Source organism: Argopecten irradians, chromosome 1 (genome assembly GCF_041381155.1).
Source record: "Argopecten irradians isolate NY chromosome 1, Ai_NY, whole genome shotgun sequence".
Taxonomy (NCBI): Eukaryota; Metazoa; Mollusca; class Bivalvia; order Pectinida; family Pectinidae; genus Argopecten; species Argopecten irradians.
The window spans coordinates 28855294-28876451 of NC_091134.1; the positions used below are offsets into that span (position 1 = coordinate 28855294).

Consider the following 21158-nt stretch of genomic DNA (forward strand, 5'->3'; position numbering starts at 1 on the left):
TCTAAATGGAAATTGTTTATATATTTACTGATTTAATGTGCCGATGAAATAAAATAATTTGATAATCTAATTATGACCAATTATTTTTGACAAATCAGAGTCCTACTAAGAATAAGGTCTGAAGTGAATATCACACATGCGCAGAAAGCATCCATGTGAAACTTCCGCGAAAATCATTTTTTGTAGGCTCCCTAGCCTACTGTGTAAGGGAAGGACACGGTGATACCCGTACATCTAATCGGATTTGGAAATCATAAGTAAGCAAAACGTATATACATTACAATATCGAATGTTTGAAATTAATTGCAACTTACAACTGTATGTTTGTAAAAACACCGGCAAACAGTTAACATTAATAATATCGTATGTTCTTACCTTCAACATGTATTTTAAACTGAAGTTTAATATGGCACTGACTTGGGCACGAGGAAAGCTTGATATAAGTTTAGACAAAGTCTAAGAACGCTGCAGTTAATATCTTAGTTTTTAGCCCATCATGATCAGATCGTGTGCTATTCCATGCCAATCGCCTTTCGTCCATGGTCCAGTCCTTCCGTCTCTCCATCCACCTGAAACAAGCTATCTGAATATATTAGTATATAGGATTCGAATTCGGGACCTCTGCTGGCTCTGGGTTACTAATCTGACGCTCAACCGATCAAACCAGAGATAAGTTATCTGTAGCCAAGGGCATATTGTTCCTAGTATATATGCATGCTCCCTCCTCCAGGAATAATTAACTCGTCCCCCAGGGGTCACATCAATTCCTTCGCAGGTACCGTTAAGTCTTTTCCCCCTCCCCCCCCCCCCCCCGAGTCCCTACATGGGCACCAATGTGACTGAGGACATAATTTGACATACACAGATATCACTGCCTCTGCCAGGATTCAAACTCGAGACCTCTGGGTTATTAGTCTGTCGCTCAACTGATATATTGAGCTACAGAGTATACATTCTCTCTAGCTGAGCTGTATATACAGCTAAGGTAATTGACAATGCAGGCGCCAAGTTACATCTAGATAGCTTTAGTACATCACATGACAAAATACTGGATTCTCATTATTGCCTTGTTGAGACGGCATTATTGCCTCATAGTATTACCTTCTTATTGGATAGTGCCCTTGCGATTGCCATCGGCTTGGGCACTTTTCTTTCCCTCGACAATACTTTGAGTCATTAGGACATCATGTGATAGAATACTGGATTCTGTTTTGCTACACACATGGCTACTATTTCCAATAGTGCCTGGGCAAGCGGGAACTACTGAAGTGGTGCGAAATTGAACATGAATGTATTGTGACGTCACCATAACATGGCGTCATTATAACGTTGCGCTTCGACCAAGACGTCAATATGGCGGACAGACTGTTGTGTTCGGGGATGGAAGCAAATGTTGCTTTTCTACAGAGCACTCATGTTCTACTGATCTACTTTTAATCTTCTTGAAGCTGAATCCTGTTTTATAGAAATACAGATTTCTACTAGAAATACAGATCTCTACGACAATTCATATCTTGCACTTTTAATGTAACAACGTGGTGTGGAAATGAAGATAGCGTTGCAAGGTGTTGCTTCATGTCTGGCTTGACGTGCTTCTGTTACGATGACATGAAAACGGGTCTCATGTATACCTAAACGTAGTAGACATTGTTTTGTTTTAACTACACCATTGCTGACATGTTTACCCTAAGAAAACTCAAGGCGTACTGATTGTCGCCAATACTGGCAGATTCCATTGTTTATTTGTGTGTGATCGTGAGTTCTATTTTGTCGTACATACTTGTATAGGGATTAACACTTATTACGAATGCATATGCAGGCAAATGACTTAAGTCTGTTTCACAAAAGCAGATCTCTAACACCTTGTAAATATGTTATGTCAGGAAAAATAATGAAAGTAAAACAATAGTTTGTTCGGCGAAAATCAATTTCCGCGAACATGTTTTGAAACGGAATTCGGGAAATTAAGTAGCCGTGAAATAAAAGTTGGAATACATGTTTTCCACTGCAAAATATATATCGTTTCTAAGGCATGATATAAAAATATGTCTGTCAGTCCATTTTCTCAGTTTATTCATTAAACTTTATATATGGTTTTCAATAGATTACTGAAGGAAAAATCATATGTTAAAATTTTTGGCCAGTTGCAGCACATAAAACTTTAAGCTGTGAAATTACTAAACCAATCAAAACTGAACATATATGGTGGCTTATAAACATTAGTTACAACACCACATTTATGTAAAATTCTTGTTTTATGTCACACCGTATTTGACCCAGTAAGCACCCAGGGGGTTTGAAAAATTAAAAAAAATGAAAAGGTGCTTAATAAGATGAAAATATTGCAAACCTTGACAGTTTTGATCGTTTTGATCTTGATTATATTAATTGAAATGAGGCATCAGAAAGGGGAGGATGTGCGGGCAATTAAAAAGAGGCTACATAAAAGGGAGGGTGCTTATAGGGATATAGGCGCTTATTTGGTCGAATACGGTATGTATGTTTAGATGGAAACATACATGAAGCTTTTTTATTTATCTGCACATCTGTTTACTGAATCACTTATGTATATATCTGTCATAATTAACTTTAAAGTGTAACATCTGTTATATTATACCGTTTGTAGCATGCTTACCATATACATATATATGATGTATATTGGATATCACCTGTACTGTATGCATTAGTATGGAACATTTCAGAATGAATGGCTCGTCAGCAGTGGGACAGGCCAATGGTACTGGGGACAGTGTTAAAGTGGTCATCCTTGATGCTGGGGCCCAATATGGAAAGGTAAGCAATTAACATTATTTTAGGTGTGACTCGATCGGCTAACTGTACTATAAATCCAAGTTCTGTTGCAGCTATCAAATTTCACGATTTTCATTTCAAAACAAGTTTATGAAGATTGTAATTCACGGATAGAAAAATTGAATGTCAGTTCCTGTCAAGAAAGATGATGTAGATGGTTATGCTCCCTTTCTTGGATTGTAAAGTAAATCAAACTCGAAAAAAAGGTGGTTTACAGTATAATATGGTGAAAATGTACGTTTACACATGTGTAAACCGAAAATTTTGTAAACATAATTGTCTTTTCAGTTTATCATTTGAATATTGATGATAACTATATTGTACATTCGAACCTGCAATAACAACCGATGAAAGGGAGACAAAAATGGTCAATATAGACAGGTTACCTTAATAGACAGATTATAATTATCTGAGCAGGATTATTAATCACAAACAATATGTGTGTAATATTTTGCAACACATTTCTCGCCGACAAGTCGTGTGTAATATTTCTGTGTAACCAGTTTTGACGGTTTAAAGAGACAATTCATTCAGGCTAATTCTTTTACATAACCAAGAAGCCAAATATAGCATAAATGTATTATTCTACATTTCTTATCAAACATATAACGTAAAACATTGACAAATTCCTCGACATTGTTAAGTATTTTAATTAATATCGTTCAAATATCAAATCGTTGATCTATACGATTAAGCAGGTACAATATGGACGCTGTACACATACCCGAGTCAAAGTCACGCACGTTAAACAAATGAACTACATAACCACTGAGAAGGTGATAAAATGATTTTTTAGGCAAGACAATTCACCTAACAAGGTAAACACACTACCGTCAGAGCGATTTGAGCAGTTCTAAACAAAAGTTGCATTACTCTACGAGCAAGGGACTGGGTTCGGCATACAAGAAATTTGACCACAGTGTGTAATGGCGGACAGCGAGCGAGTTTGAACATTTTACACACATCACCACCATGGGCTTTTCTAGCATATCACAGTAAAACTGGCTGATCTTATTTTCATAAGAACTAGTTTTTTTCCGATATATGTACAAATTTTAATGTTCTCTTAGACTGAATTGTCCCTTTAATCTCAGGACATGAAAGATCAATTTGGAGGCATTTTCCTAGCCACAATACAGTGTATAGCTTCAAAACTATTAAAATCACAATGCAGATACAAAAATAAACTTTCAGTAACATATCTTTTAAATGATGGGATCGTGTTTGTGAGATAAAATTCACTAGCCCTGGGTATCAGGCTGATATTCTATACCCCTGGATCTTTACATGGATCTGTACCTACATATTTTGGTTCAATTAATGTTGTGATTGTGTCCACAGGTCATTGACAGACGAGTCCGAGAACTTAATGTGGAGACAGATATCCTGCCTCTAGACACTCCAGCATTTACGATAAAAGAGCATAAATACAGGTAACAGGGTAAAATATTTATTAAAACATATATCCTTGAGCATAAATAGACTTATGATTTAAATATCATTCCTGATTATTTTGTCTATCGGTTGTGAACAATGCTTTAATTTTATGAAATAACAAATTCATGATGACCGTTTAAGGCCCATTGGGCCTCTTCATATTTTGTCTGGAGGCTCTAACTCCATAGACTGTTTTTGGTGTCATCCTCAGGGCTATCATAATATCGGGAGGCCCTAACTCTGTATATGCTGAGGATGCTCCGCGCTATGATCCAGATATTTTCCGCTGTGGATTGCCTGTTCTAGGAATATGTTACGGTATGCAGGTATGTATAACCATTGCTTTTACCTTTGTTGACGCACCGCCACCTGTCAATCAAACCACACGTGACTTTGCATTTTGTATTGTGTAAGCTTCAATGTTTCCTCCGACATTGAACACAGGGATCTGAGAATTAGTCACAGTTTATATAATTATTGACCCACAAGAGTGCCCATAGACCATTTTTTAGACATTTTAGGGTCTAGATCGGTAAAAATCATATTCTTCATTGTACAATATACATAAAAGCTGGAAAAATCACCGAGACAAACTTCTAACCCATCTAAATTTATTGGCTAAAAACATCACATTTCTAACACTTCTTCACAAAAACGGTTACTACCGTTGGAAAGAGAGATAATTTTCCTTTCAGAAGCATCCTACACAACTATACAAAGAGCTGTCGCTAAGACGATAGCAACCCCATTCCAACAAAAGTAACAAATGTCCTGATTAGGCCATCGAAAATCATGCCATTTTCTTTTCGTGTGTTTCTGGTGTGTGGGTTACATAGGTAAATGACGAGGTGTCCTGAAAGGAGCATAACAACTTTTCATTTTAGTCAGCCAATGAGATTGCAGCGGATCGGAGGTCTGGCTCATGTGTAATGCATGACAAAAATGGTATTACCATACGTGGCAGTATGGTAACCAGGTCATCATACACTCTTAACAACTAAAACTCTTCCTACACTTTCCGATATATACCAGTATTAGCATATAAATGTAAGATACATGTATTGAAAGAATAATGATTTTAAAGTATGTTTGTTGCTGACATTTCTCGGAGAGTACTGTCTAGCTCTTATATGTAGGTTCCCCTTGCCAGTTAGGCCTTCATTCTAGGTCGCTGTTCAAATACCGATAGGCAAAAAATCTTTAAAATGTCTTCTGTCAATTAATGAGGGGCCTCTCTAACCTGATATTATAACATGCTGATATGGAGGGCTACAAAGTTTTTCAAATAAATTACCTTGACCTTCATTCATGGTCATAGGGATAAATAGGCTTAAATCTAACAACTTGTCAGTAATTAAGAGGCCTTGATACCTTATACTGGGTTTAGGCCTTGAGACCTTATACGTACTGTGCTTGTAGCATGCTGGAATAAAGCACAATCAATTTTGTTCAAAACATTGACCTTTACCTTTATTCATGGTCACAGGGTTAAAATTAGGCTAAAATCTTAAAACAACTTCTTTTCATTAAGTAAAATAAGAGGCCTAAAGGCTTGATATTTACCGTAAGCCTGTAGAATGCTGGGATGAAGGGCTACCAAATGTATTCAAATGGATGACTGACTTCTATTCAAAGTCGGAGCGGTCAAATAGGCTAGAATATTAAAACAAATTCTTTTCAATAACTAAGTGACATGGCCTAGAGGCCTGATTCACTATATGAGACCTGATATTGGACCTGTCTTATGCTGGGATGAGGGTTAACAAAGTTTTTTTTTCAAATGATTGACTTGAATTTTCATTCCTGGTCAATTAGGTTAAAGCATTCAAACAACTTCTCAGGATATAAAGGCCTAATGTATTTAGATATTAGACCTGTAACATGCTGGATGAAGCACTCTTTCAAGGACATATTGGTAAAATAAATGCTTATAAGAAACCAACAATTTCTTATTAATCCTGCTTCTTTGCTCTGGTCCACCATAACTTGAGTTATCTCCCTTACCTTATATAAATCCACTGTAGCATTCTGGTTTAGATACAAGCAATATTGACAGTATTAAAATAGTTCATCTTGATGTCATTGTTTTTAGAAGAAATATGCATTTACCTAGCTAAGGATGATTTGGCAAACATCAAATGATTGTCAGATGTCCAAGATCTTGTTATGTTGTTAATATTATTCCTCTCTTGTGCAGATGTTGAACAAGGAATTCAGTGGCAGCGTTATTCAGAAAGAGGCTCGTGAGGATGGTCAGTTTAACATCACAGTAGAAAATAAATCACCATTATTTAAGTGAGTATCGTACAATTGTCAGTTAAGTTTACTCTTTTGATACTAATGAAACATCTTCAGGTATCCTTCTACGGAAATGACTGCTATGTTTGTGTGATACACAAGTTGATCAACGGGGTGAATTTTCTGTGATCATGCACTTATGCTGTACAAAGTCTTAACTTATATATATGTTTTACACTGAAATCACGTAATTCCTTAAATTCTTTAAAATGACGCGTTTTGCTATGGCAGTTATAGGTCTTATAGTTATAGGTCAACTGACCAAAAAGTTCAGGATGCTTTGTCTGTCGTCTTGCATTGTGCGGTGTGTACCGCCTGTAAACTTTTCATAGTTTAAACTTCTCAAGTTCCATCTTTGGGATTGAGCTGACACTTGCCTGAAATTAATTAATCTGACATGGTCCTGACCAAGTGTTCTTATTTTTGGCATGTGATACAAAATTTAGCATAATTAATATAATCAAAGGGAGATAATGTTAATTCAATTATTAAAGAAAATATGTTTGATGTCTTGGGAAAGGACAGCAGATGTCTCGGAAACAAACTTCTTAATATTATACTTTAACAAAGAAAGATATAAGCAAAGAAAGTCTTCATGATATTTAAAATCACTAGATAAAAAAAAGATGAAGGTTAATGGACAACGTCTTTTTGGTTACAGAGGACTGAATAAAGAGCAGACAGTACTACTAACGCATGGAGATAGTATTGACACAGTCGCCGAGGGTTTCAAGGTCATCGCTAAGTCAGGCAGTCTGATAGCAGGTAGAGTATAGACAAGGTCGTGGAGATCAAGGTTGAAGGTCATCATTAGTTTGGCAGTCTGATAGCAGGTAGGGTATAGACAAGGTCGTGGAGATCAAGGTTGAATGTCATCATTAGTTTGGCAGTCTGATAGCAGGTAGGGTGTAGAAAAGGTCATGGAGATCAAGGTTGAAGGTCATCATTAGTTTGGCAGTCTGATAGCAGGTAGGGTATAGGAGATTTCAGAAAAGATTGCGATGACGTCACACAAAGGTACATCCGGGCGCTCAAAGGTACAACTCCGTTATATCTACACATAAACATAGAGGGAAAACAGCCGCTTGCGATGTTTGTTTACATTTAATTGTAATAAATAGTACGACAATCCGAGAACTATTGCGTTATTTTATTTATAAAAAGGGTAAATAAAAACATTTAACAATAATATTTAGATATAAACATCTGGTATTTATATATTTTACTCCGTTTATACTCCATTTTCTACCGCCACGAGAAAAAAAACACGGTCGCCATTAGACCTACGTATAAACATTGACAGAAGTTACAAAATTGACAGAAACTACAAATTAAATTCCAAGTTTCCCCAAATATTATACTGATATTTTAATAAGCAATTACAGTTTTCTAAGTCTTACTTGGTAAAACACCTTACGATGTGTGATTATGACCAAATTAAAATTTGCCTTTGTAGATGCCCAAGCGCACTGCAGCCATTACGTACACTACTGCCGAGATCCCGAATTTCGTCATTTTTCATAGTCACAAAATTATGTATTCTGGTTAACTTTTTCGTTAGAAATTTTGGAATTTAGTTTATAACATTCAAATGAGTCATTTTATAGTTACTTTTTATCATATTTTTAAACAAAACTTCGAGTATTTTAGAATTCTCAAAGCCGTGCGCAATGTGTCCTGGTCGGCATTTATACATTGTAGTAATTACGATCTACATTGTAGCTATATTCATAAATCTAAATGTAGTCTATCTAACATGTATTCAAATTATTTAAAAGTAATATCACCTAAATTTGGGACTTCCACATAACGGCACATGGAATAAAAGTGATTAAAAAATAAAAAATAAACTCATGAGATTGAACGATTTCACTATTTTATTTTTCGAGATATCGGTAGCCATACTGTACGTCTACGTACACATACATGTATATCTTCATTTATGTGTAACGGTGGTTTATACCATTCATTTAAAATAATATATACATGGGAAATAACGAAATATATATATTTTACAAGTACTTATTGAGATATGTGTTGGTAATTACGTATAAATATTATTAATTTCCCAATTATCGGCTGTTGCCCGAGGTGATCTACATGTACCAGCGAAGCCATGCACACGAGCGGCCGTGGTCTGGCCAGGTGGTTCACATTTCGTTATATTTATATTAAATAGTGTTATGAACAGATTTTTTGTGTATAACAGAAATATGATACATTGAAATCAATTATCTATTCATAACTTTTTCACAATATGGATTTTCTACGTGTGAACAAAAAGCGGGTACGTGTGACGGCCCGGCACCGCTTCGCAAGCTGGCTTCAACACAAAATCTAAACAAATATATTTAGCAATAAACAATTGTAAATATAAATGTCTGTAACCTCTGAAACAATAAGAAACTATTTTGAAATCAGAATTTGCAAGTATGAAAGTGTATACTTTTGTCAACGTATCGATTGTGTATCAGGGATGTACGTATCTGTTATTGTTTTTATTAGTCGCCATACCGTGTTTGTACCTTTGAGGACCCGGATGTAAACTTTCTGTGACGTCACGCCATCTTTTCTGAAATCTAGGGTATAGACAAGGTCGTGGAGATCAAGGTTGAAGGTCATCATTAGTTTGGCAGTCTGATAGCAGGTAGGGTATAGACAAGGTCATGGAGATCAAGGTTGAAGGTCATCATTAGTTTGGCAGTCTGATAGCAGGTAGGGTATAGACAAGGTCATGGAGATCAAGGTTGAAGGTCATCATTAGTTTGGCAGTCTGATAGCAGGTAGGGTATAGACAAGGTCATGGAGATCAAGGTTGAAGGTCATCATTAGTTTGGCAGTCTGATAGCAGGTAGGGTATAGACAAGGTCATGGAGATCAAGGTTGAATGTCATCATTAGTTTGGCAGTCTGATAGCAGGTAGGGTATAGACAAGGTCATGGAGATCAAGGTTGAAGGTCATCATTAGTTTGGCAGTCTCATAGCAGGTAAGGTGTAGACAAGGTCGTGGAGATCAAGGTTGAAGGTCTGGTAACAAGGTTGAATGCCTTAAGTGCCTGGCCAGGTTTGATCAACTCTTTCAGTGGATGTTATTTATCTGAGTTATGGCCCTTTAATTCACTACAAGTGTCATTTTTCTGCAATTTCTGTGTAATAACTAACAACTGTTCAAACTAATATTGTTAAAACTTAGTAACAAAGTTAAATGCCTTAAGGGCTTAGCTAAGTTCGATCGCCTCTTTTGGCAGATCTTAATTAGCAGAGTTATCGCCCTTTGATTAAAAAAAAAGGTCATTTTCTGCCACTTCCGTACAATAACTGTAATAACTATTCACCAATTTTCTTCAAACTTGGTACCAAAGTTAAATGTCTTACTTCCGAATAAGACTTCAGTTTATTTTTTCATGTTTCAACCAAGGTTAAACCTAACCTCAATAATGTTTACCTACAATATGTCCTGAAAGCGGGGGATGAAAATTCCACGAATTTGCTTGTTCCCTATTGAACTGTTGCCAAGTTTATCAGATAATTATCAAGGTCTCTTGTTTCAAAATCAAATCAATACAATATACCTACATTAACTTTATATATCATTTTGTTTTGAAGGAATGATAACTTCACCCCTTCTCTTCATTCCGGACTTTGCAAAGAAGGGGAAAAAGCGAAAAAGCAGAAAACACGATCCTTCTTCAAACATAGATAATGTCCTGGTGGGCAAGCCCTCTGACATATCTTGTTTTGTTTTAACAGGGATATCAAATGAGAGGCAGAAGTTGTATGGTGTTCAGTTTCATCCGGAAGTAGACCTTACAGAAAATGGGGTCGCCATGTTCCAGAACTTTCTGTTCTCCATAGTCAAATGTGAAGCCAGCTACACAATGGCTAGTAGAGAGAATGCCTGTATAACATACATCAGGGAGACTGTCAAAGATCATAAAGTTTTGGTGAGTGGAAGAGAAAATGTCTGTATAACATACATCAGATAGACTGTTAAAGATCAGGAAGTTTTGTTAAGTGGAAGAGAGAATGCCTGTATAACATACATCAGGGAGACTGTCAAAGATCATAAAGTTTTGGTGAGTGGAAGAGAAAATGCCTGTATAACATACATCAGATAGACTGTTAAAGATCAGGAAGTTTTGTTAAGTGGAAGAGAGAATGCTTGCATGACATGCATCAAAGACTCGTGTACATATGAGTCATTATCAGAATTTCTCCAAATTCAGATTGGAAAAAAATGCAAAAAAACATTGATGAAAGAGCATGTATACCTATCAACATTTAATTATTTCACATCTAGATCTGTAACTCTGAAATATCACCTGTGTGGTTGCCATAGTAACATAAACATTGTAATTATGGTGGAAATGCCCATTATGTTACCAATTTTTAAATTATTACTTTAGCCAAAAGAAAAAAATTTAACGTAATCCTGTCATTACTAAACACATTCATCACTGAATTAAATTGCATGATGGGTTTTTAGGCCCTGAGAAAATATGCAAGTGGCATTTCCTGGCCCAAATTAATTTATGATTATTGCTGGGTCGATGTGGTCCTTCCGTTTAAAATAAGTTTTTGAAAGAAATACGCAACAGAATTGGTCTGAAAAAGATTTTATCAGCAAAACATATTATCAATGATATATTTAACGATCAAAATTTGTGAGTAAGATAAATTCATACATAACACTTTCATCACTGAATTAAATTGCATAATGGGTTTTTAGGCCCTGAGAAAATATGCAAGTGGCTTTTCCTGGCCCAAATTAATTTACTTAACTTCATAACTCCAGGAGATATTGAGAATAATGCTGATAATTTGATTCAGATAACTCAATCAGATACTAATTAGGCATCAGTTTCCGTGATTTTACTTACTTTTACAATAAAACAAATTGAGTTGTGGTGCAGTGATATCGTATCCAATAGTTCAGTTTGGCCAATGACTGTGCTGCTTTTAAAATCTCCTGCGAAGACGTTCTGTATGTGTGACGTGATGATACTTGACGTACCATTCTTTCGGTCTATGGAAAAATAACCTCAAAGATCTAACCAATAGTGCTGACACGATACGGCAAGATCGTACCACGATATATTGTGATATAGAGTCACTGTATTGCAATATGTACCACAATATATTGTGTTTTATTTGTGAGCTTAAAATATCAAATATCATATATGTCCTTAACCAAATGTATACTTTTGTATAATCATTATGTTAATCTGAACCCTATTTTTAAGAATAAAAGCAACACTCTTGTCTATTTTTCTAAATTTATTACATATTTGTAAAATAAAAGTAAAAGAAAAAAAATAAAATTAACAAACTGGAACAAGAATAATTAAATGATATGGCAAATTTTAAACTTCACAATTGAGTTTTAAGTAAGTATGTAAATTATCAAATTAAGTAACAATTGATTGTGTTATGTCCATGTTTCGTGCTGAGTTCATTTTATACTTCGCCCCTAAGACATGTTGTAGCGTAACTTGAAGAGGGGCTGAATTTACATTCATAGATGTTGCTTTCTTATCATCATTATTCTGGTCATCGATAAGATTCTTAATGTTTTTGGTGTTATGTCCTGGGTAATTCCGTACCATGTGCGTAGTCAATTTCGTCGTTCCCCGCTATACTTCACGCATGCATGGCAGATATTACATACCGCTACCCTGGCTGTTATCATCTGTTTATCTTCTTTTAAACAAAAGAATTCCCACACGGCACTTTTTGCCTTTTTGTTTGGGACACCTGTCCAGTTTTCAATGTTTGTGTCGGCCATGTTAGGTTTTATCTGTGTGTATGACACGCTTGTTTAAGTGAGCGTTTAATTCAAACGCATTACTGATACTGAATACGTGAAGTAAGAGTTCTACCAAAGGGAGGTAAACTGAATATTGTTATATCGTGAAAAACCGGTACATGATTCATGTATCGCGGTACGATATATTTTCACAGCATATTGCAATTTACCGGTATATCGATATATCGTGGCAGCACTACTAACCAATAGAAATTAGCGTAACATATGAAATGTAACATGATTATGTTGATATTTTGTAGATGTTATTGAGTGGGGGTGTTGATTCCACCGTATGTGCAGCTCTACTACACAAAGCATTAAAGGAGGAACAAGTCATTGCTGTCCATATAGACAATGGTTTCATGAGAAAGAATGAGAGTTCATCAGTGGAGCAGTCTCTCACAAACATGGGACTAAGTGTGAAAGGTGAATTGAGGCTTGTTATATAGCCCAACCTGGTTATTATGAACCTTCAAATCGTTTTGTATTATGCAAGTTTTGTACTGAGTGAGTTAACAGATGTACACTAAAGAATTGAAACAAAGTGAAACTTTGGACAGGGATATATTATTGTTTTATTGGAAATATTCACCCCATGTATGTTGATTATACACTGTATAATTCATACGCATAATTGTAGTTCGTGTGTCAACACATAGCAGTGATGAATTATCAAGTCAGGTGTATGCGAGCGTCACATCATACCTTTTAGAGAAAACAATGTGAATTTCGCTCAAAAATATGACATCAGAATGAATACCTACACTCAAGGGAGGTAACTCTGTAACAATATAGTATTAGAATTATTTATATATTGATAATTAATAAGACTAGTTGTGTGGGTAAACAATGTTCATAACAGAACAGATCTGGGGATTTACATGTTCATGATAGACCAGTTATTACCCGGTAGTTCACCTGGTCATATGGGCCGGGTAGCTTATGCCATGGAGCATTGTTTGTCGTCCCTCTGTCTGTCAACATTTCCTCTAAATCTCAACTAGTCATAGAGTTCAGCAGAGATTCGGCCAGAAACATCCTTTGAGAGGGGAAACAGAATTTGCATTAAGCTGGCAAGATGGGAATGAATTTGAGATAGAGTGGTCAACAAAATGGCCAACAGGCGACCATCTTGGATTTTGATTATTAAAGTTTGTTGCAGCCACTTCTTAGGATCCTTGCTGAAAGAATCTTTCTCAAATTTTATGATATTGCATTATGGAATGATCAGACAAGATGCCAAAAGATACTTGTATATGTACAGCCGACACTGCTTTATATAATGTCAAAAAATCTTTTGTAATAAATGTTTAGGTCATCTGACCTGAAGGCCATCTGCCATACCCAGTTAGTAAACTTTTCACATTAAAATCTTCTTAAGTTCCATCAATGGGGTTTAGCAGAGATTTGCCTGACATGTTTCTGACCAAGTGTTTGAACTTCTTCCTATTGAAGTGTATATTGACTAGACTTTTAAGAGACATAGATTTAGTCCCTATTCTTTGTAACTTCAGATTGGTATTTACAGTGTACATTTTCCTTTGTTTAACAGTGATACGAGCAGCACACACTTTCTACAATGGATCTACTTCACTATATGTAGACAAATCTGATAGTAGTTCCAGAAAAAGAAAGACAGACACTCTGAATACAACAATTCACCCAGAGGAGAAACGCAAAATCATAGGCGACACATTTATGCGGGTAAATCATTTAATTTCTTTGAATCAGTTTGTATAAAGTTAACATATGTAAAATCTTATTGATGACGTAAGAAAAGAAAAGTATTTGATGATACATATTCAAATTATCTGTCATTAAAGTAAGGAAATATTCTCATTTGTACTTAGTTACTATAGTTTGTGACAGAAAATCAGAAATTCGACATATATATCCATCTTGTATTTTTGATTTTTGAAATTGTTTAGTATTGAAGTGTAGAGTCCTCATATCATTAAAGACTTTAATGGAAAATAGTAAAATCAAGAAAAACGATGCATTTTTCATTTGACTGCAAAAGATTTATAAATACATGTAGTCAATCTAATTAAATTTAGACTTGTAATTTTGCTCCAGTGTGATGCTCTAAGATATGCTCCAATAAAAGATCTAACAACTCCTCGTTTGGGGTCACCTAGGCAAAACCTTATAGTTAGCCAATCGGTGTGTTGCCTATGAAATTTTTTGTGCGATTGATCTCTCAGAAGTATAAATGACTACTAGTACATCCTGAGAAGTTCCGATCATAGACCAGGGGTCGATTATGCTATGGTGATCTCTAACAGGGAATTGTTAGATCTTGTATTGGAGCGTATCGTTAGAGCATCGTAGTGGAGCGGAAATACAAGTCTAATTTTACCAGTAATTAGATTGATCAATACTGAGTGTCAAAATTCCTCTGGAATCTCTTTGTTTCTAGGTAGCCAATGATGTGATAGAGGAACTAAATCTCAAACCAGAGGACGTCTATTTAGGTCAAGGTCAGTACTGTGTTGTAATTTTATATCAGTTAAAATATCAAGTTTGTATTGATTTAAAATGGAAACTTAACTTTTGCCAAAGAAGATGATCTATAATTGTTAGATATCATCTTTCATTTTTCCAAATGACCAAGATGAGCTTCTTGCTTACTGTATGTGGTGTCCAGTGTTAGTCGTCCCTCTGTCCATCATCCGTCCATCATCAATCGATGACCTCTTCCTAACCGACAGTCAGGATTTAACTAAATTTGACTGGTAGTATCCTAACAAGGTTGGAATCAATTTTTTACAAACATTTAGGCAGACCCCCACAGAGGCCTGATGGGCGGGACAATAAAGGGAGCAATTTGGCTGTTTTCATATAGGAATTTAAACAACTTCTTTTTATTGCCCATTTCTCTATTTCCTGATTTTTTATAGGCACATTGCGTCCAGACCTTATAGAGAGTGCCTCTGAGTTAGCCAGCAGTAAAGCAGATGCCATAAAAACTCACCACAATGACACTGAGTTAGTACGGGAGTTACGTAGACAGGGACGTGTTGTAGAACCTCTCAAAGACTTCCACAAGGATGAAGTGCGACAGATAGGCCGCGACCTTGGCCTTCCTTCAGATCTAGTCAACAGGCATCCATTTCCTGGTCAGTCGCTTAATTATTTATTCATGAATATGCAAGAAGTACCCATTTTCGTGTCAATTGCATAGTAAAGAGTAGTTTTAAGAAATAATTTAACTCTTCATGATATTTTTATAAGAAAATTTGAAATGTTTGTGTGAACAAATCTGAAAATATCAAATGTCATGATTTCAATGTTTTGTTTCAGGGCCTGGTCTTGCTATCCGTGTCATTTGTGCTGAGGAACCATATATGTGTAAAGATTTTGCAGAGACGAATGTCAAATTAAGATTTATTGTTAATTATGCTGATGTTATAAAAACGGTAAGATAATGATAGAATAATTATAATCTTACAAAACTAGTTGTCTTCTAATATTGCACAAGACTAGTCACATACTTATGATATCACAGAATAATTAGAATATCAGACATTTGCTCACGGGCCATGTCATAAATATGGTAAAACATACTTGTAATAACACTATTATGACGTCACAGGTAGCTATAACATCATATCCAATATATAATTTTGTATGATTGTCTCGGTAGACAAAAGCATGCCAGATTACTACTGTTTTATAAAGAGACAAAATTATAAGTTTTGCTTATGTAAAAAGAATCTTGCACTTATGGCTATGGAATAAGAAATTTATTAAACTTGTCAAAGAATTTTATATATCACTCCCTAAAGGCTCATGGCATATCAAATTATTGAACTTGTTTAATGAATTTCATAATACATAGCCTCTCCTGTAAGATCCTCTATATATATAGCGGCACTAATCTCTTTGTTATTTGCAGCCCCATAAATTGCTGATGGAGCTTCAGAATGGGATGTCTGAAGAGGATGAGGAGAATGTTCTATCTATTAGTAAATCAGATAACTTAAGCGCAACATTGCTGCCAATTAAAACTGTAGGAGTCCAGGTAAAATCAATTATTTTATGTATCATTATTTTATTTTAGACAGTTTGGTGTACAGTGACTCTAAGTTTCAGTGTTAGATGTTAAATTGCAATTACTGTCTTCAATTTAAACAAATTTTGTTTGAAAAAAAAAATATGAAGAAGGATCTTGACAACAGGCAAAGCCTAAAAAGTTCAGATTAATTTATTTAGTTCACCTGGCCCAAAGGCCCTGGGGTTTGTCAATATATCCATTGACTGATCATGTCTTGAGTGGATTATTACCATACGACCTCTTTGACAAACAACAGAAATTAGCAAACAAACCAATATTTAAGTCTTCTATGGGGACGGGGGGAGGGGGGCTTATGCAATAACTTTGACATATGTTTCTGCATTAATGTTGGAAATCCCAGGTTAAGGTTTTGGTGTTGTAAGTGTTGTAATACTGTTATCCATAACAACTGATATTGATTTCTACATTCATTTTGGATTATAATTGTTGTTATAAAATTCCAATAGACTCAATGGGTAGAAAAGGCCAGGTTAAGGTTTTGGTGTAAGTGTTATCTGTCACAACTGACGTCTACAATTATTCTGGATTATGATAGTTGTGATGGGTATTGACAATCATTAAAAGGAGAAAAATGCTAGATTTTGAGAGTTTCGAGAGGTTAATGATATGGTAATGATATCCCTTTATTTTATAATGCTGGAAAATTACAAGGAACCTGAATTGAAAATTAACAAACTTCCAGATACGAGCTTTGCTGTTCTCAAACAACTCTTGTTTGGTGGATGCAGTGATTAATCAAATCTCAAAAGTGAAAAAAACTTTTGCCTCTTAGGTTCATATCACTTACCCGAATTGATGAATTATAGAGATACATAAGTATGTTGTCTCACTTGATACCCTAACAGGGAGACTGCAGGAGTTACAGTTATGTAGCAGCACTGTCTGGTAACAACAAACCTAATTGGAAAAATCTGATGACACTAGCAAAGATCATCCCAAGGATTTGCCATAACATTAACAGGTAATTAAAAATCAGTGTCCAGTAAGATTCAGGTTGTCCAGTTAGCAGGGTATGGCATTTGTGTGTCCAGTAAGATTCAGGTTGTCCAGTTAGCAGTGTATGGTGTTTGTATATCCAGTAGCTTTCAGGTTGTCCAGTTAGCAGGGTATTGTATTTGTGTTTCCAGTAGGATTCAGGTTGTCTGTAGGAATTTCAACAAAACTTGGTAGCAATCATATTTATACAAAGTAGATGTGTGTAATTGATATAAGAATAAGATACTTAACCTTTTAGGTCACAGGAAAGGATCAAGATGACACATAGTCATCATGTATTGTCCGTCATGTGTAAATAAATGTTTAATGAAAATTGAGAAGTTGTGACTCTGTACTCCAAAGGACCATGATGAACTTATGCAATACTTCTTCTTAAAAATCACTGGTCGGAATTCAACCAAATTTGTCTGGGAGCATCCTCATGGGATGGGAATTCAGAATTGTACAAATGGTTGGGCTGACCCCTTGAGGGACCTGAGGGACGGAACTAAATGAGGTCAATTATTTTAATCCCAGTTTAATTTCATCTTGGGATGGTAATGTGATAAATAGTTTCCTACTCTTGTGGCTACGTGACATGAATTAAAATATTTAAATAATTTGATATGCCATTCGCCTTATTGAGTTTGTTCAATAACTTTCATATATTACATAGCCGCTCATGTAAAGATACTCTATATGTAATATGCTTATCTTACACACTCTCTGAATATTTCATTCTTTCCAATATATGCAAGTATTATAATGTGACAATCTTTTTGATTTGAAGGGTAGTGTATGTATTTGGTGGTGCTGTAATGTATAATATAGAGGATGTGACCCCGACCTTTCTGACCGCGGGCGTACTCAGTACACTACGACAGGCTGACTATCTGGCCTCCAAAGTGTTACAGGATACAGACTCCTTCAGCAAACTCAGCCAGATGCCTGTAGTTATTACTCCATTACACTTTGATCGGGATCCGGTGCTTCACCAACCCTCATGTCAAAGGTCAATTGTAATAAGGACTTTCATCACAAATGATTTCATGACTGGGGTTGCTGCTGTTCCGGGTAAAAATATACCAGAGGAGGTAAGAATTTGCCATCTATATGTAACTGTAAATATTTGTTTACATTTATGTATACATTTACAGATGCATATGTTTGCAAGATCTATTTTAATTTTTCGAATAATATTTTTTTATAAGAAGAAATAAAATTTATAAATCAATAAGTTGAGAAAGTTATATATACCCAGTTAGTTATCAGTACTTTTATGTCACCTATAACTAAGTCTCATAAATTGACTTAATCTCATAAAAATAGAGGTAATTCTTGCAAACTTCTAGTCAAAAATTTCTGCATAGATTGTTAGTAAATTTGACCTGAGAAGGAGGGAAGGGGCACTGAGTTTGTATTAATTAAAGATTTTACCCCTCTGGGATAGAACCTCGGAGGGGCACATCCTCTCTACTTTAGGGATTCCGATCACTTACAATCTCTACACCTCTGGATTATCTCATAGTAAAACTGAAGGCAGCTCCGGGAACAAATCGAAACCAATCACAGGCCTGCAAAATATAATTGTGTGAAGAATACAGAGAGCAATGCCCACCTTCAGAGCCACACAATCAATCACGGAGTTATACGGCTCTTTTGGTGAACATTAAATGACTAAAATACCTGTTCTGTTCTGTTGCCTCCAGTTTAGCTATGAAATAGTTCAGTGGTGTAGAGATCGTAAGTGATTGGAACCCCTGGAGTATCAAGGATGGGAGGGGCAGGGCCCAATAGAAGGATATTGGAAGTATTAAACAATTCTTAAAAAATAAACACTTAGCCTGTACATTGGTAGGCTTCACAAATGTGGTTAGCGAAACAGGACCTTTTGACCTGTTGTGTTCAGTGTCAGATATAGCTGTGATCTAGCTGTAAACTTTTCTGTTTTTCAGGTGGTAGATAAGATTGTGAGGAATATTCTAACTGTCCCTGGTATATCTCGTGTGATGTATGATATGACATCTAAACCTCCAGGTACCACCGAGTGGGAATGAGACAGTGATGGACATGAATATGTGGTTATCAACTGACAAGATATTGTGATTGTTTTTAGACATGAACTGGATTGTGGAATATAAGTTACCTTATGGAGAATCCCGTTTTTACCAATCGCATGTAAATATTTGAAAATATCCATCAGGAAGCTCCACTGGCTGTGACAACGTCATGTCACAATATCGGTGTTGTTGTGGGTGCCCTATATAGAAGAGCAGCATAAGGCCAAAACTAACAAAATCATGTAGTTTTAGATAAAAGCATGAAACTTGGAAAACAAGTAGTAAATAACTAAAAGATATGTATTCAATCTTGGAGTATTTGAATTTATTATCTACCTTTATTGATTATCAGCAAATCACTCAATATTACAAACAATACATAGTATATTAATTTGAATATTAAATCAGGAGGTTACCACATAAACTGAATACTCCTTCATTAAAGATAAGACAAGAGAAAACAAATAGGAGAATAAAAATTTACAGCTTATGGTATTGTAATGTATAGATAAATGATAAAATTTTTAAATTTTGAATTTAAGGTATTTAGTATTCGAATTTAAGGTATTTAGTATTCACTTAAACTGAATATGACTTCACTGAAGATAGAGACCAGACAAATATGACAATGCAAGCAGAAAAATGATACATAATAATGTTTAGATAATTGTGGAATAGATATAAAAATAAAATAGGATGATTTATTTGCCTTACGGATATGTAACACCTGGTCGTACTTGGGTTTTTAGCATATTTAAAAACTGAGGAGGTATACCTAGATATACATATATGCCTTGGTGCACTGTGATATGTTATCGTAAGTTGAAATATGCTAATTTTTGGGTAATAATGTGGGTATTACTAGTTAGAGATACTCTATGAGGTAGGTTCTGATAAGCTGTGCTACTCTTCGATACGCTTATTTTAGGCATTAGATTAGTGGTAAAAATACACAGAGGTATACGCTTTGACATGCTGTACGGTATGCTGATCTACGCTGAGGAACGCTAGAACGCATGTGTCGTTATAGATTCACAACAGTCTGCAATATGTCTGACATTTACATTCGAGCATTTGAGAATGCCAGCCTCCGAGAATGTAATAATTGTTCATGCTTTCGTAATACTGATAAAATGACATGTATATCGCGATGGTACACACATCTTCTGATGCCCAAACTCACCTAAATATTCATCAACTTCCAGATCATTATGCCATCAGGGGGAGAAACATAAAGCTGTATGCCATAATTTAATTTACAATCATATGCTAATTTTTACCATATAATCTTTGTACATTTGTATTTTACTTTTTTGCGATCGATCTTCACTCATATGCTAGTTGTCAACCTACCTTTGTGTACTGAAAGTATTGAAGTTTTCTTCAAGCAATAGCTTTGTCATACAATATTACATCTACAATGTAATTATAAATGAAGTGATCAACGATAATGACATAATATTGACAAAAATATGTCGTTTTCATTTCATATCTGGCAACAGAAAAAAAATTGAATATGTTAAAATGGTAAGATTATATTGTAAAAATTACTTTTGTCACTAGACTGTATATGTTGTCTTCAGATTAACAGATTATCTTATGCCTGGTGAATTAAGTCTGTTTTTGCTGATACACTTTTGAAACAAAAATATATCTATATGGATAAAAATGCAACAATAAATTAATATGAACA

General features: G+C 35.3%; 1 protein-coding gene across 1 annotated transcript; it reads left to right on the forward strand.

Annotated features, from left to right (window-relative positions):
- Positions 1-128: 128 nt before the first annotated feature.
- LOC138323192 (GMP synthase [glutamine-hydrolyzing]-like) lies at positions 129-19843 on the forward strand. The gene is made up of 16 exons (XM_069267607.1): positions 129-257; positions 2703-2793; positions 4153-4244; positions 4460-4574; positions 6446-6543; positions 7208-7311; positions 10297-10490; positions 12613-12778; positions 13905-14056; positions 14772-14832; positions 15253-15471; positions 15656-15771; positions 16251-16376; positions 17276-17391; positions 18196-18499; positions 19361-19843. The coding sequence occupies exons 2-16, from the start codon at positions 2704-2706 to the stop codon at positions 19460-19462; spliced, it is 2055 nt and encodes a 684-aa protein (XP_069123708.1). The 5' UTR covers positions 129-257; position 2703; the 3' UTR covers positions 19463-19843.
- The last annotated feature ends 1315 nt before the right edge of the window (positions 19844-21158 follow it).